Below are 16,557 nucleotides of genomic sequence, written 5' to 3' on the forward strand. Positions count from 1 at the left end.
GACAAAACTGTTTAAAAACCTGTATAAAACACACCACTCACATAACCAGAAATAAAACGTTAAAGTTATTCGTTCATTTCAACTTACTTATATAATAAGCCTTAAAAACAAACAAACTAGGATGTTAACAAGAAATAACAGAAATCAAATAATAAAATTATCCAAGTTTACAGCCAGAGGTAAGTTTAGAGCAGTGTAGTCTAAGGTCCCCATCATACATTCAAGGAGCAGACAGAAGGGCCACCTCCTGCAACTATGTGAGTCAAGACCCCGGGCCCATGTCTTAGTACTTGCAGACCATATGCTACACCAGCCCACAGTTTCAGTGTTTTACGCTTCAGTTATAAGAAAAATCTCTTCTCGTCCGCCTGATTAGGTTCAGAAATTTCTGGACTATGGTAGAAATACCTGGCTGAATACTGTTATTTAAAAGACAGCCTTTTTGGGTCGCCCGGCGGGGCTCAGTCTTAAGCGTCTGACTCTTGGTTTCGGCTCAGGCCGTGATCTCACGGTTCAGGAGTTCGAGCCCCACACGGGGCTCTGCACTGACAGTGACACTGACAGCAGAGCCTGCTTGGGATTCTCTCTCACTGCTTCTCTTATTCTCTCTCTCAGAATAAATTTAAAAAAATAAATAAATAAAAATTTAAAAAGACAGTCTTTTTACATCATATGCATCCTTTAAAAACATTCTGTAACTAAAAAACAGAAATATTAAGTGAATTATTTCTGGCTTTAAAATAACCCACAAATAAGATGTCAGTTGTATCTCAAAACAGGTGCTGTGCGGACCGAATTACCTACTACAATTACCTACTACAACTAAAGGACTAGAATTTTTTCTAGCCCTCCGTAGATGCCAGGTGTCATACAACAGAAAGGGCACCGTGTCTAAGAAGAAAGAACCTGGGCTGCACCCCCAAGTCTACGGCGTCAACACCTGGAGAAGTCACAGGTGGGAGCTCAGGCCCTTCAGCTGGAAAACAATAAAAACAGGCACCGTGCCTGGCAGGCTGCTTTTGAACATGTGAGAAAGTGAATCCAAACATACTCTGTTTCTTAAAAGCACAGGTGATTCCTGAACAACGTGGGAGTCAGGAACACTAGCCACGCTCCCTGCGCAGTTGAAAATCCACACGTAACTCTTGACTCTCCAAAAATTTAGTCACTGATTAGCCTACTGTCAGCCGGAAGCTCTGCCAATAAACAATTAACACATATTTTGCATATTATGCCCTCTGTTCTTACTATGAACAAAGTCAGCTACAGAATGGAAACCGCTACTAAGAAAATCCTAAGGAAGAGAACATACATTCACGGTACCAGGCTGCACGTATCAAAAAGATCCACATCCAAGTGGGTCTGCGCAATTCAAGCCCATGTTGTTCAAGGGTCAGCTGCACAATGCAAACGAATCGCTGTGCTCTTACTATTTTTTGGATGTACCACAGAGCTGTCTTCTGGTACACACTCGCCAAGTTTGAACACTCGGACCACATGCTCCAATTCTCAAACACGCAACTTCTCAACTTACTGCGTAAAACAAGTTCTTAAGTCTTGCCATAATTCGTCTTAACTATGAATGTTATTCACATGCTATATATATTTTATGAATGTAAAGCCAGCTCAACTGTTGACAAAATTCTTCTTATAACACATACAAGGGTGGCCCCTCATCATGATGTTACTTAACTGAAGCCAGGTGCTCATTAAAACCACATACTATGGAATTAGAAATAAATAATCCAGTGTAAGAAATATATTGAAATTTCCCAAGGTTCTGATCATCACTTGATATATTAAAAGGCCTAAAAAACAGGGGCAACCCAAATTCCTAAGGGCCTTTTTCAGTGGTCATCACACCCTCCATCTAAGTGGGGAAAGAAACTTTACCACAACTATAGTCAGTACAAAAATTCTCCCCAAACCAAAAATCAATGTAGTGAATGCAGTTAATTCAGGAAATATGCAAAACACACACGTATATGTGTGCATACCAAGAGATTTCTGCGTTTATTCTGTTATACTGTCCATTTTATAAACAACTGCTGAAATCTCTAGTCTGAATATTAAAATGACCAGTGCGGTTAATTTGCATTACATTTTTCTCTTCTCTATCTTAAGGAGTTTCATATTTATTGCAATGCCTGCGCGCTGAAGTTGTTTATAATGGCATAAAATCCGCTCTGCTTAAGTTTGGAATCTGACCTGTTTTCCTCTAACTTATATTCTTCTCCTTAACCACCTTTCTATAAAAATAAGCTCTCAGTTTCTTTATTTTAACATTCTTTAAAATGAACTTTTCCCCCTCCCTATTACAGAAGGAGAGAATGTGGCTATGGTTGGTTTATAAGTGTTTTTTAATCGAGTGGAAGAGAGAGAAAAAAGAAAAAGCTGACAAACTTGAACGCAAACTTCCTGACATCCTATCTCGTCAATCCAGAATCTCGCGTATGGCACGAAAAAGTGAAAACCGTCAAGCCGTTTTTGCCTATTTACCATTCTACCACACTCCCAGCAAATCACTTCTGAAACATCACGCACTTACCTGGTTAGTGAGAGGTTGCTGAATCTGGTCAGAATAAGATAAGGCAGAAACCTGTTGGTCACTTATGTTTGGCTGGCGACGGTCACTGTACTGATGTGAATGGGGCATCTGTCCAGCCATCTGAAGGCCAGCAGCATGGAATGAAAATGACGGTGCGAGCCGAACAGATGAAGGTTTGCATGCTGAAGTCTCTCCTCCTACGAGAAGACAGTAAGTGAGGTTGAAAGGATGTATTTATATCCCAGTGTCCCCATCCTTTGACCTAGCTGACAGTCCTCTCCACAAGGACCTTAGGATTTGGGAGTTTCAGTAATAGTAAAAGTTTTTAAAACCACACACTGCAAACAAATAACTATACTCAACACAACAGTTCTAGATTCAATGGGATAAAATACAGTGACTAAGGTGTCTATAAATCTGTGGTAAGAGAAAATCTTGTCTTTTCATAAACCACTAGGAGTAACAACCCTTAATACTTATTTTCACATAGGAGGTTTCCATCGAGAACTTTGAGTTAAGTAAGTAATCTTTGATTTTCTGAGAAGGGCCTCTCCAGTGGATCAGCTCCAGAGAAACTAACTCAGACGAGATCGGGCGTGTTCAGGGTGCTGTGGCTGTAGACACAGAAACCAATTCAAAGGAACGCCCCTAGGATGCCGCTTCGCACCCACCGGGTGTACGCGATCGATATTCCAGCATCCCCCAAACCAAGTGAAAGATCTGTCCTCAACGTGCTCACCACCGACACGGGTCATTAACACCTGAGCATACAAATACACAGGATGCTGGGTTCCTCCAACTCTTCCGACACAGTCCCGAGAGGATCCAGACCCCGCAAGCTCCCCGCGAGTACAAACGGCCAATAATCATCCCACAGGTAAGGCTGGGATCACAGTCATGATTTTCACGGTAGAAATGGAAAATGAACACTTGGTCCATACAAGCATTGGGTAGCTGGCGAATAAAAGTTCATTCTTCCTTGAAAAGAAGACGTTTCTTCTTAAATTTAACCACACTTGTAATCTCAGACGAAAGCCAAAAGGTGAAGCGCCGAACCCTGGCCAACAAACCGAGGGCCCAGAATTCCCGTGCTGGCCTTCCTGAACAAACCAGCTAACTCCAACCAGACGACAGGCCATGTCGTTCAGCACCTGGGTACTTTTCCTCAAGTACTGTTTTTGAGACCTACAACAGCGCAGGCCCCACGGTAAAGAGCCCGGACGCTCGGCCAGGCTGCTGCACTTTGGAACCTGAGCTCCACACTCCTCGACCACGTGGCCTTGCACACCTCATTTCGGCAAACGTGCAAAGGCTGTGGGGACGGTGTGTAAAATACTCAGAACAGCTCTGGCGGCTCATGAATGGCCCACACCGGCCACGATGCTGCCCTGTGTCGTGCAGTAATGGCTGGTGGGAACAGCACCCGTTTGGCGGGGCGAACAGCCTCTTCCTTGACGGTCGCCTAGACTCCCCAAACTGGAGAGAGCAAAGCTCGGCGCCCTCCAAACACAAGTGCCACTTCTCTGCTCCACCAGAGCACACGGCACCGCCTTCCACCCAGTCACCCGGAACCAGAGCTCCTGCAGTCAGAGTTCTCTGCCCCCAGAGACCAGCCTCGGGCAAACAGCTGCCCAATCTGGCTGCCTCCACCTCCCATAGAACATTCAAATACAGCCCCTCTCTTCATCTCCATGAACCCCTGTCTCACTCAGAGGACTACAACAGATCCCCACGAGCTCTTTTTTGTCTTTATTCTGCCCATTTGCAGCTCTGGATCCCTTCAGTAAAATGCTAGAGTGACTCTTCGAAGCAGCAAACCTCGAGTCCTCTCCCCATTACTGAAACTGGAACATAACCTGCCTTGGCACGGCTCTTAGACCTTAGCTTCTGTCCCCTCCGTTACAGCCTGAGGTCCTTAACTGACCCACAGGGCATGATCAATAAATAGTTACTGAATAAGTGAAAGGACAATGCCACTATCATGATAGATGGGGTGATTTTCTAAACATTTCATTACTCATACTAAAAAAATACAGTCCATCCAGATACATGGAACAACTCTGTTCAGCTAAAAAACAAAACAAAACTGGGAATTTAGCCTAAGGATATAATCGATGACGTGCACAAAGACACGGAAGAATGTTTATCCTGGTATTGTCCGCAACCATTTAAAAAAAAAAACAAAAAAACACGGAAACCTAAATGTCAAATAATGGGGGGAAAAGGAGGCTTTACATCTACATGACAAAAATACAAAAACCAAACAAACTGGGAAGGAATATAAATAAATTTAAATATATATAAATAGGATTAAGTTCTTTGATATATAAATAGCTCTTATAAACAGTAAAAACACTAAGGCACTGAAAGGCAAGTTACTTAACCACTCTAGGTCTTAACTTCCCTATCTATGAAACAGAGATATTACTACACTAACCCTATTCCCTTAGGTTTATTATGAAGTTTTCAAAAAATAAGACACAAGAAAGCACAAATAATGGATCTTGGTACTTTACAAAATACTAGCTTCTGCTTCTACTACCAGTGTCATTATATACTAGGTTTAAACTCACTTATTGCAATATAGCAAAAAAAAGGATAAAAATCATTAGTATAGAGCTTAAATAATTATCAATTGAACTTGTTAAAGGGGAGAGGGGAGAAACATGGGCATCATCCCAGAAACCCCCCACATCACTCTCTGACCCCTCTCAATCAATACCCAATTCTCTCTACCCCAAAGTTGCTATCTTGACCTCCAAACCCAGATTAGTTATAACTTTATATAAGTGGGTTTGTTCACTTCATGTTGTGCCTATAAGCTGCAGTCTGGTCACGATCGTTACTTCGTGGTAACCCATCTGTCCTACTTCCGACCGACACTTGGATTATTTCCAGTTCAGAGCTATTATGAACCACGTCATTAGGACGAGTCTTGTTAAGGGTCTTTTGGCACATACAGAGATGCTGTTCTGTTGCTCTTCTAATTGCTGTAGTTTCTAATTTCTGTAGTGTTTTTAATTGCTCCGTTTCTCCCCTGGAAGTTTATGAAAGCCCCTTCTGCTCTGTTCCTTCACTGACAGCTGGAACCCTCAGTCTTCCTAATCTCAGCCACTGCTGGAGGTATGTGGTGGCTCTCCACCAACACATGAGCGTGTACAAATTTCCTGGTGGCTACGAGCAGCTTTTCATCTATTTAAGGCCGCTTAAAGATCCACTTAGGTTGCTTTTCCATTTTTCTATCAAGAAAGACTATTCCTGATACATTTCTAAAATTTAAAACATCCTATTTTTAACACATATTAGGTACGAGCCCTTTGTCGGTTATAAGTGGTCTGCATGGTCACTCTCTTAAGGGTGTTTTTTTGATGAGTACAATCTACTAATTTTATCAACTTTTGCTTTAGAATTCGTATTTTTGGTGTCCATTTAAGAAATGTTCCCTTATATCCAAGTCATCAAGAAATGCTGTTATCTTCTAGCAGGTGAGTTTTCACCATTCACATCTAGATGGGCAGTGCTCTTGGATTTGATTTCTGTGCATGTGTACCACAGGAATTCGGCTGCATCCCCCCCTCCCCCATAATGGACATTCAACTGACTCAGGACCAATTATTACAAAGACAAACTTTCCCTGCTGCTCTGCAAGGCATGTGTATCATAAATCACATGCCCGTGCATGCTTGGATCTGGTTTTGGATTCTCTACGCTATTCTACTGGATACAGACCTACCTAGATTTCTTTCAACCTTGTGCCAGAACCAGCTTTACAAGTTTTAATATCCAGTAGAGAATTCTGTACTTCCTCAACAATGGTTTGGGTTATTCGTAGTCCTCTCCATGTCCGTATATGGTTTAGAATTAGCTCCCCAAAATCACAAAACAAATAAACCTATGTTGGCATTGTGGTTGAAACGGCACACCGTCTCTCTTCAACAGTGCTGCTCGACAGAATTTCTGGCCATGATGAATTGATCGGCATCGTGTAACAGGCTGCCATAGCCACTAGCACTTCTGGACGTTTGAACGGTAGTTTTGCCTTCCCATTCCTTATTCTTCCCCCCACCTCATTCTTCTTGCCACTGTCCCTCGAACCCGGCAGTGCTCAGAGAGGGACACAGGTACTTACTTTCCTGTCTTATTCCCAATCTCAGAAAGTAAGCTTTCAACGTATCTCTAGTACTGCGGTTGATGTAGGTTTTGTTTTTCCTTGATGACCATTAACAAATGAATCAAGTTCCTTTCTAATCATAGTTTGCTAAAACCTTTCCCTCACAAATGGATGCTAAATTTTATTAAATGCTTCTTCTGCATCCATTGAAATGACATGAGTTTTCTGATCCCCTGTTAATGTGGTAAAATATACAGATTGATTTTTGAATGTTAAACCGACTATGCATTTCCTGGAACACAATTTGGTCATAATCATCCTTTTGTGATGGACTCACTGATGAAACCATCTTGACTTGGAATTTCCTTTGTGGGTAGTTTAAAAGCTAATAATTACTTGAAAGTTGTATTTCTTTAAGAGGACTATTCAAATTTTGTATTTCCTGGTATGTCTGGTAAACTGTATTTTTCTAAGAGTATGGCTCCTTCGTCTACATTTCATATGCACTGGCATCAAGTTTCATTACAGCCTCTAAGCTTTTCTATCAATGTAGGTGTAAATCTAGTGCTATCTCCTTCAACTCAGGACTGGCTAATGAGGCCATCTCCTATCTTTTGAGTTTGCTAATTTTATTAAGTATCCTCTCGTATGTGGGTTTTCTATTTCTGCTCTCGTCTTGTTCTATCAGTTAGCAAGAGAGGTGTATTAAAAATATCCTGGGGCATTTGGGTGGCTCGGTCAGGAACCGTCTGACTCTAGACTTCAGCTCAGGTCATAATCTCACGGTTCATGGGTTCGAGCCCCATGTGGGGTTCTACGCTGACAGGGCGCAGAACCTGCCTGGGATTCTCTCTCCCCCTCTCTCCGCCCTTCCCCTACTTGTACTCTCTCTCTCAAAATAAATAGATAAACTTAAATAAAAACCTTTTATCATCATAAACAGCCCTTCTTTATTTCCAATAATGCTTCCCTTTTTTAATATGGCCACACCACACTTTCTCATTCTTTGTGTGGTATGCCTTTTGTCCACTTTTCGCTGCCAACTTTCCATTCCCTTACATTTTAGGTTTGTCTCTTGCAAACAGTATGTACCTGGGTTTCATTTATGTATGTACACTTATAACCCTTCTATCTACTCCAACTATTTCATGTTCCTTTCCTACCTTCTGCTGGACTGAGATTTTTATACCTCCCAGACACACAAATTATTTTATTACTTTTTAGAGATCTTTTTTTTTTTTTAATGTTTATTTTTGAGAGAGAACGAGCACCTGTGTGGGGCTGAGGGAGGGGCGGGGGACAGAAGATCCGAAGCAGGCTCTGTGCTGACAGCAGACAGCCCGATGCGGGGCTAGAACCTATGAACCTTGAGATCACGACCTGAGCTGACGTCGGATACCTAACAGACTGAGCCACCCAGAGCCCCCACTTTTCAGTTATTTTATATATTACAGTATAGATTACCATCCTTGACTCATCAAACTCTCATTACTCCTTTAATTTGTATACTGTTGTTGCCTCGGGCATGTACACACACACATACAATCACGAAATATCAACAAATCATCCAGCATGAGTACAATCAGACTCAAGGATACGCTTTGAGGAAGGGATGGACAATTCTGTGACATCCAGATAGCTATGAAAGAAATACAAAGAAACTGACAGCTGCTGCTTGATTATTGTAACTATCCTCCCAAAATATCTGTTTCATTTTCTCAATCTAGATCCCATCAATTAGCGGATTAACTGCGTGCATTAAATTCACCAAGCACCGAGAGATTAACGTGACACTGTTTGGAGGTGACAATGCCACCCATGATCTAGAACAGTACTTCACAAACATTAATGTGCTTACAAATCGCCTCTGAATCTTGTTAAAAATGCAGGTTCTGATTCAGTACATCTAGGGTAGGGCCTGAAGGTCTACATTTCTAACAGGCCACCAGACGATGCCAAAGCGGCTCCAAACATCATCTAAAAAACAATTGCTTAACTTAATGAAAGAAAGCTATTTCCAACTAATCCAAGTGGCACATAACCCAAACCTCAGCTAGAATTGTGACTATACAATACACCATAGGGCTGGTTTCCCCCCCCCCCCAAGAGATTTGCCTTCCTGGTTAATTATTTGGGGCTTTTTATTATTATTAAAACACTAATACACACTCCTGTACGTAAGGGTGGTATGTTAGGTGACAAAGAATCCAATGTTCTTTTTAAATTTTGCTGTAGGTAATCAAAACATGGACTAACAAGAAATCACTTTATGTTTTTCACTTGTAGTACTTTTTTTTTTTAGCTACTTACTATACCATCTATCACAACTACTAACAGTCCCAGTGATGGGGCCTCGTAACTATGGTCTGTATATAGGTGTGTTTGCCACATGCTCACTGTCTCCTTTCTGAGTTCAACTGTTATGCGTGCAATGCAGAAAGATACTCAAGTTTCATTTCCTGCCACAAGTATTTAAGTTATCCATTCATTCATTCATCCATTCTTCTCCTATGACAAGATTCCATTCAGGAAGACAAACTAATACGAGAATTCCTTCTTTACCTGATTTTATAATCAGGCCCATCGCCACGGTTTTTAGTCTTTCCAAAGTTTCCCTCTTCCCTTTCTTTTCTTTTATGTTTATTTTTGAAGGAGAAAGAGAAGAGAGAGACAGGACGCACTAGCATGAGCAGGGGAGGGACAGAGAGGAGTCAGAATCCAAAGCAGGCTCCAGTCTCTGAGCTGTCAGCACAGAGCTCGACGCGGGGCTTGAACTCACGAGCTGAGCTGTGAGATCATGACCTGAGCCGAAGTCAGATGCTCAACTGACTGAGCCCCCCAGGCGCCCCTGCATCTTCCCTTTCAAGTCAAATGTTAAAAAGAACAAGGACTCAGTTCATCCTATGATGTTAATAAAGTGTTAGGCTGACCCGTAGGAAACTGCTAATCTTAGACCTCCTCTGGCCTACAAAACAGCCATTTAATATGGTTTAACGTGACATCTGTCTATACCATACTATATGTAATCCTTGTCCAACTAAACTAAAAATTAGCTTTAATATTTTAGGCTCAAGAATGTGTCAAAATACATGCTGTAGTATCAAGTCTTATAATATTTAATTCAAAATTATCTTCATAATCATTATTTGGAGTTCAGTACCAAAATAGTATTTTAAATTGCTGCCAAATAGTATAAAAGTATGGAAGCTGGAAAAAGTATGCAAGTGGGGTCCTGTGCGCATTTTTATATCCTTCTGAACTATATGGAGCTTTTTTACCATAAGTATGTTTTTCAATTTTCATAAAAATTTTGTTGGTAGTTTACAGGAAGGAAGGAAGGGAGGGAGGGAGGGAGGAGAAAAAGGAAGAACAACTAGCAGTAGCTTTCTCATTCCATTCCAGTTACGATGTTTCAGCAAACACCTAAACCAGGGACCATAACACTATAGAAATTAGCGGTGATTCTTCAGAGAAGCATTCCATGAACAGATCTGAGAGACTGGGAGATGGCGAGACTCAAACAGGCAGCCGAACACAGAGAGCACACATCAAAGAGAAAAGCCTAGGAGAAGACCCTCGGCAAAGAAAAAAGCCATTTATTTATCTCGGATGTGAGACCCACAAGTAGCTCCACCTGTAGCTAGCTTGAATTTCTTTTGTTGTTAATACGTTGATAGGGGACCATCCTTGTGACATCTTAAACCACATTTGATTTTAAAGAGAAAGTACGGTATTAAAGACCAAAAATAAACGAAAATAATCCAAGCTAATTAAAACTATAACATCCACAAAATGTGGAAACTCTTAGGAGGCCAAGCTTCTGAGACAGACTCCCCTGAGAAAGGAGGGGAGGGCAACCAAGATTATGTAGGAAAATGTGCCAAGATCACTTGCAACAAGGCACACCCATAACAAAGGAGAAGAATGTTAAAGGAATAGCTGACTGCACTTAAATGATGGCTACAAACACAGGTCTGTGATAAAGAGGGTAACTGGATAGGAGTCCATGAAAAAAGTTTTATTCATCAAGGTATCATCAGTACCAAGAACAGTGCCTGCCACGTGGCCTGCATTCAACAAATATTTGTTCAGTGAAATAATGAACTGAATCTATCAGGAATATTTAGAATATGAAGAAATGGTTGAGAAGGGAGAGAGCTGAAGGGAGTAAGGATGGAAGAAGTATTTTTAAAATGAGGGGCTCATGAGTCAGAAATAAAGAATAGTCTAATCACCGCACAGGCTAGAGCTGTTGCTCGACAATTTCCCTTACTCGTTTTTATATCCCGAGCACATAGCACACTGCATGGCTCCACGGGTGTTAAAGAAATACATATTAAAGTAAAACTATGAAAATAAGATACTGTCAAACTACATTAGGGCTCCGTAAATTATCTAATGATAAGGAAAAATAGATTTTTTATTCCCTTCTAGTTAGTGGACAGTATATGTCATGACAAAATGAGTGTACATACATAACGTGTACACACACACACACACACACACACCTGCTTTAACCTACAAGCCAAAATAGCATATTCAGTTGTCTACAAACACGACAAATTTGCTCATGTAAGATCCAAATAAATGTTGAAATTTTTCAGTCTGAAACTTTAATTCAATTGTGAAGAATAACTGTGGGATAGGGATAAAAACACGTACTTTTAAAAGCCTATCACATCAATGCCTCGTAACTGACCTACCTCACGCACCATGAGCAAAACTGGGCAGCTGCACAAAAGCACTGTTTTCAGACCCAAGACGACAGGCCGTGCAGATCTGTGATCCCTGAGAAAAATGAAACAAACCTGGGGGGCCCCACACTCACTCTGGCTTTCTATCTGGAGACAATTTCCACAGTCCAGTGTGGGGAGAGGGGGCCCAAACACAACAGAGGGGTCTTGCTGAGTGGGGAGGATGGAGATGGGAGGTCCAGGCTGGAACTGGTAAGGCAGGCCACAGAAAGGAGGGAGCTCTGCACAGAAGGAGCTCCATTACCCTACACCTAGAAATCCCCTTGATTCTTTGGCCAAATACTAAGCTGCCCAAGTGCTGGGTACAGGTTCCTGCGGGAGGCGAGGCAAAAAGCATGCGCCAGGAGCTAGGAGCTGAACAGCTATTAGAACTCGCACAGCACCAGGAAACGTAAGTGCTCCAATCGGCTAGGGTGGAGAAACCCAAAAACACCACGGACATTTAAAGCAGACTTGCCCCACAAAAAACATCCAAGCTTCAGCAGTAGAGCCATCCTGGCTGCCTTCTGCCTGTCCCAACAGACACTGAAACATACCTTCAAGAATCAAGACAGTGTGCAGCCTGCCAGGGCAAAATTCAACACCTTTCAAAGGACAACAAAACCCAGAAGCTCAACTACCTAGTATTTCTAATGCCTGTATCCAATCAAAAATCACTAGATAGAGGGCGTCTGGCTGGCTCAGTCAGTAGAGCATGCGACTCTTAATCTGAATTGTGAGTTCAAACCCCATGTTGGGCATGGAACCTACTTAAAAAAATTAAAATCACTAGGCACACAAAGAAGCAGAAAAAGGAGGCCTGCTTCAGGAGGAAAACAAATCCACCTATAGATCCAGAAATGACAGAAATAATGAAATTGGCAGAGGAAAAAACAGGCATACAAAGGCTTCAAAATAGAAGGAAAATGTAGACAAAATAAGAAAAAACAGCAAAATCTTCTAAGTTTATTTATTTAAACAATCTCTACACCCAAGACGGGGCTCCAACTCACGACCCAGAGATCAATAGCTGCACACTCCTCTGAGCCAGCCAAGTGCCCCCAAACAGCAAAACTGAATAAAGAGAAAACTATAAAAAGGAATCAAATGGTAATTCTAGAAATAATAATTGAAATGGGGATGCCTGGTTGGCTCAGTTGGTAGAATGTGCAACTTTTGATCTCAATGTCATGAGTTCAAGCCCTACGCTGGGTGCACAGATTACTTACAGAATGAAAAACTGTGAAAAATTCACTGGATGGATCAAACAGCAGATTAAACACTGCAGAAGATCAGTGAATGTAAAAACGATGCAACAGAAATTAACCTAACTGAAAACAAGTACAAAATACAATGTAAAAAAATAATAATAAATGAGACAAGCATCTAAAACCTTCACAACAAAATCAAGCAAACATTCCTATCTAGAGGAAGTATTAAAAGAAAAGGAGAGAAAAATTGGGGAATGAAAATTTATGAAGAAATAACAGTTGAAAATTTTCCCAAATTCAATGAAAAGTATCAACCCACAGATCCAAAACCAATCAACCCAAGCAGTATAAAAATACACAGGAGCATCTGAGTGGCTCAGTCAGTTGAGTGCCTGACTCTTGATTTCGGCTCAAGTCATGACCCCAGAGTCGTGGGATCAAGCCCTGGGTCAGGTTCTGCACTGAGCACGGAGCCTGCTTGGGAGTCTCTGTCTCTGTCTCTCTCTCTGCCCCTCACCCTGCTCACGTGTGAGCACCCTCTCTCTTAAAAAAAAAAAAAAAAAAAAAAAAAAATGCATGTGCACACACCCACACAAAGGCACTCAATTGTTAAAAGCACTGATGAAGAAAAAACCATAAAAGCAGTCAGAATGGGGGGAAAATACACATTCACATACAGAACCACTGACTTCTCATCAGAAACCATGCACACCAGAAAAAAAAAAAAAACAAAGCAACATCTTAAAATGATAAAAGAAGGGGCGCCTGGGTGGCTCAGTCACTTAAGCGCTGGACTTCGGGTCAGGTCATGATCTCACCGTTATTGAGTTCGAGCCCTGCACAGGGCCCTGTGCTCACAGCTCAGAGCCTGGAGCCTGCTTCCAATTCTGTGTCTCCCTCTCCTTCTCCCTCTCCCTCTCTCTCTCTGCCCCTTCCCAGTTCACGATCTCGATCAATCTCTCTCTCTCTCTCTCAGAAATAAATATACAGTAAAAAAATTTTTTTAATTAAAATGATAAAAGAAAAAAACCTTTAACCTACAATTCTGTATCCACCAAAACAAGCCTTCAAAAGGCGGGCAAAACTCTTCCACAGACAAATGAAAATAAAAAAAGTCTTCAGTAGCAGACTTGGCACTCCAAAAATGTCCACAGTTCACAGAAGGAAAATGACACCAGACAGAAACGGAGATCCACACTAAGGAATCAAGACCAACAGAAACGGCAGATACGTAGACAAATAGTAAAGATATTTCTTGTCGGTAGTGTTAAGAGAGAACTCACTGTTTACAGCAAAAATAACAACAAACTGTAGAGTTTACATCATTTACAAAAGTCATGCAGATGACAATCACAGCACCAGGTATAGGACAGATCAAAGGCAAATACACCACCGTGTAAGTTAAGGGTGCACATGCTAAGCTCGCAAGCAACCACTAAGACGGACCAGATGGACAAACAGACAACTGGAACACACAAAAATCTTACTTAACTCTACACTAAACGGGTCTTAACCCTTTCAATTACCGAAGGCAAATTACATTCTTGCAGCAGAAATAAGAAGTCAAGAACTTATTTTTAGGAATAGCATCTGGAACACACACAAAAAAGATGAAAACAGCCACCCAAAATATAGCTGCTGGATTCCGTAAATTATTACACCATACAAGGTATAACATGTAATATGTTTATATTTATATGGCCCCCAATATTCTAAAATTATAAAACATTTTTAAGTGGTAAAAATAAAGAAGCAGATAATACCTCCTGGTATTTTATGGGTTATCAATAATCATGAAAATTCCAGGTAGAGAAAGCAATATTTTTTTTCTTACAGTACCCAGAATATAAACATGTTTCATCAGTAATCAGCCTATTTAAATAAAAGTTTTCCCCACTTTGTCAGAAACAAGGTGTTAAGTAACCTTTGATCCTTTAATTTCTAGAAATAAGGTGGGGGAGGGGCCTTGAAACAAAAAACAGGTAGACAAAGATACAGTGTCTCTAGACATAAACTTAACAGGTGAGATTAACCTCTTAAGAAATCAAGTCCAACCTCTTGGAGAAAATAAAGATCTGTGACTGTGTAACTCAACCTGGTGGCTGGTTGGTGGCCGGTGGTGTGATCGGAAGCCCAAGGTCTACCTCCTAGTGCAACGGGACTGAGACGTAAACCCCACCAGGACGTCCCCCTTCGTCCAGCTTTGTTCACTGCTGAATCCCCGGGACTTACAACAGTGCTCAGCACACAGAAGAAGCTCCAGAAGGAAGTGCTGCCCAAGTGACTAAATGAGCAGTTGAACATAAAGAGCACAGACAGTCATAAACATAAATGTGCACCCGCCGTTTGTAAAGTGAATCTGCCACTAGAAAATTTAGAAATCCCAGAACAAGATGGAAGGTTATTAATACGCTGCAATATATTAAACATAGAAGTTGCAGAATTTTAGGTACGACTACCTGATACATGATTTTAAATAACTGTGACGAAACTTTTGGAAAACTGAAAACAGATACTTTACCAGAAAAAACATATGTGAAAGAATGTATTCAACACGACAACTGAAGTAGTATCGGTCGCTTGTACAAAGTGTTCACAAACATGCTGTTGAGGCAAATGCCGTAAAAAAGTTTATCTTCATGACTGCAGTCACATGATCCTTGCTGCCTTATAATTGTCTTAAATTTACAAATACTGTAACTACCCCCCCACACACACACCCCAATCCTTTGGGAGAACATAGAAAGTGAATTTGTTTCTAACCGAAGTTTAATTTTAGATGTTTCACTGGACAGCCTTGCAGAGGGGCAGAAAAAGATGCCTCCTGGACTAGCAGAATCCAGGTAACAGCACAAGGGAAGAGCTAATGAGCCAGGACCCGCTGAGGCAGCCTTTTCAGGAAATATCAGTGCCATCACACCAAACCCGTGTGTTGGTCACATATACAAGAGCTGAATTACGGGAGTTTCTTTCCAGCCAAGGATTAAAATAACATCATCAGGGGCGCCTGGGTGGCTCAGCTGGTTGAGTGTCTGACTTTGGCTCCGGTCACGATCTCACAGTTCGTGGGTTCCAGACCCACGTCTGGCTCTGTGCTGACAGCTCGGAGCCTGCAGCCTGTTTCCGATTCTGTGTCTCCCTCTCTCTCTGCCCCTCCCCTGCTCATGCTCTGTCTCTCTCTCTCCCTCAAAAATAAACATTTAAAAAATATATGTATAAAATAAAAAAATAAAAAAATAAAATAAAATAAAATAAAATAAAATAAAATAAAATAAAATAAAATAATAAAAATATCATTAATTCGACGGGTAACCAATCAGGCTAACCTGAGACCAAGCCGCTAAGAAAAACATCCACAACCACTGTTGAGAAGATCTAGAAGATCAGGGCACCTGGGTGGCTCAGTTGGTTAATTGTCTGACTTCAGCTCAGGTCATGATCTTGCAGTTCATGAGTTCAAGCCCCATGTCAGGCTCTGTGCTGACAGCTCCAAGCCTGGAGCCTGTTTCAGATCCCGTGTCCCCCTCTTTCTCTGCCCCACCCCTGCTCACACTCTGTTTCTGTCTCTCAAAAATAAATAAATGTTAAAAAAAAATAAACAAACAAATAAATAAAAGATCTAGAAGATCTACACAAGCTGTGACACTAGCTCCACCAAGCATCCAGACGAACATCAGAGAAAATGGGCAGGTGACCGAGGCCCCGACTAGACGGCAGGTCCAAAAGCCAGCCTCTTCTTTAAGGGGAGGAGGCACCCTCTCACCGCAGCCACTCGGGCCTTCAGGAAGTTCAACTTCCATAAACACTCCTAGTGTTTTACAAAGATGATGTCATTCGAATCGACAAATTTATTAGTCATATTCAAAGAACGAATTCTTCCAAGCAAGCTGAGAAACTATGGCTCTGACCACATGGTGCGGCTGACCCTGAGATTCTGGCGTGGCTTCCAGTGAG

The 16,557-nt window shown here is 41.5% G+C and overlaps 1 protein-coding gene across 4 annotated transcripts in view; it reads right to left on the reverse strand.

Annotated features, from left to right (window-relative positions):
- Nucleotides 1-16,557, reverse strand: part of DYRK1A (dual specificity tyrosine phosphorylation regulated kinase 1A) — a 150,092-nt gene that overhangs the window by 38,203 nt on the left and 95,332 nt on the right. For all 4 annotated transcript variants that reach the window (XM_015063163.3, XM_027041617.2, XM_027041616.2 and 1 more), the window contains one exon: nucleotides 2,549-2,745. In XM_015063163.3, coding sequence (XP_014918649.1) covers nucleotides 2,549-2,745 — 197 coding nt within the window. The remainder of the gene's footprint in view (nucleotides 1-2,548; nucleotides 2,746-16,557) is intronic.

This window comes from Acinonyx jubatus, chromosome C2 (assembly GCF_027475565.1).
Source record: "Acinonyx jubatus isolate Ajub_Pintada_27869175 chromosome C2, VMU_Ajub_asm_v1.0, whole genome shotgun sequence".
Lineage (NCBI taxonomy): Eukaryota > Metazoa > Chordata > Mammalia > Carnivora > Felidae > Acinonyx > Acinonyx jubatus.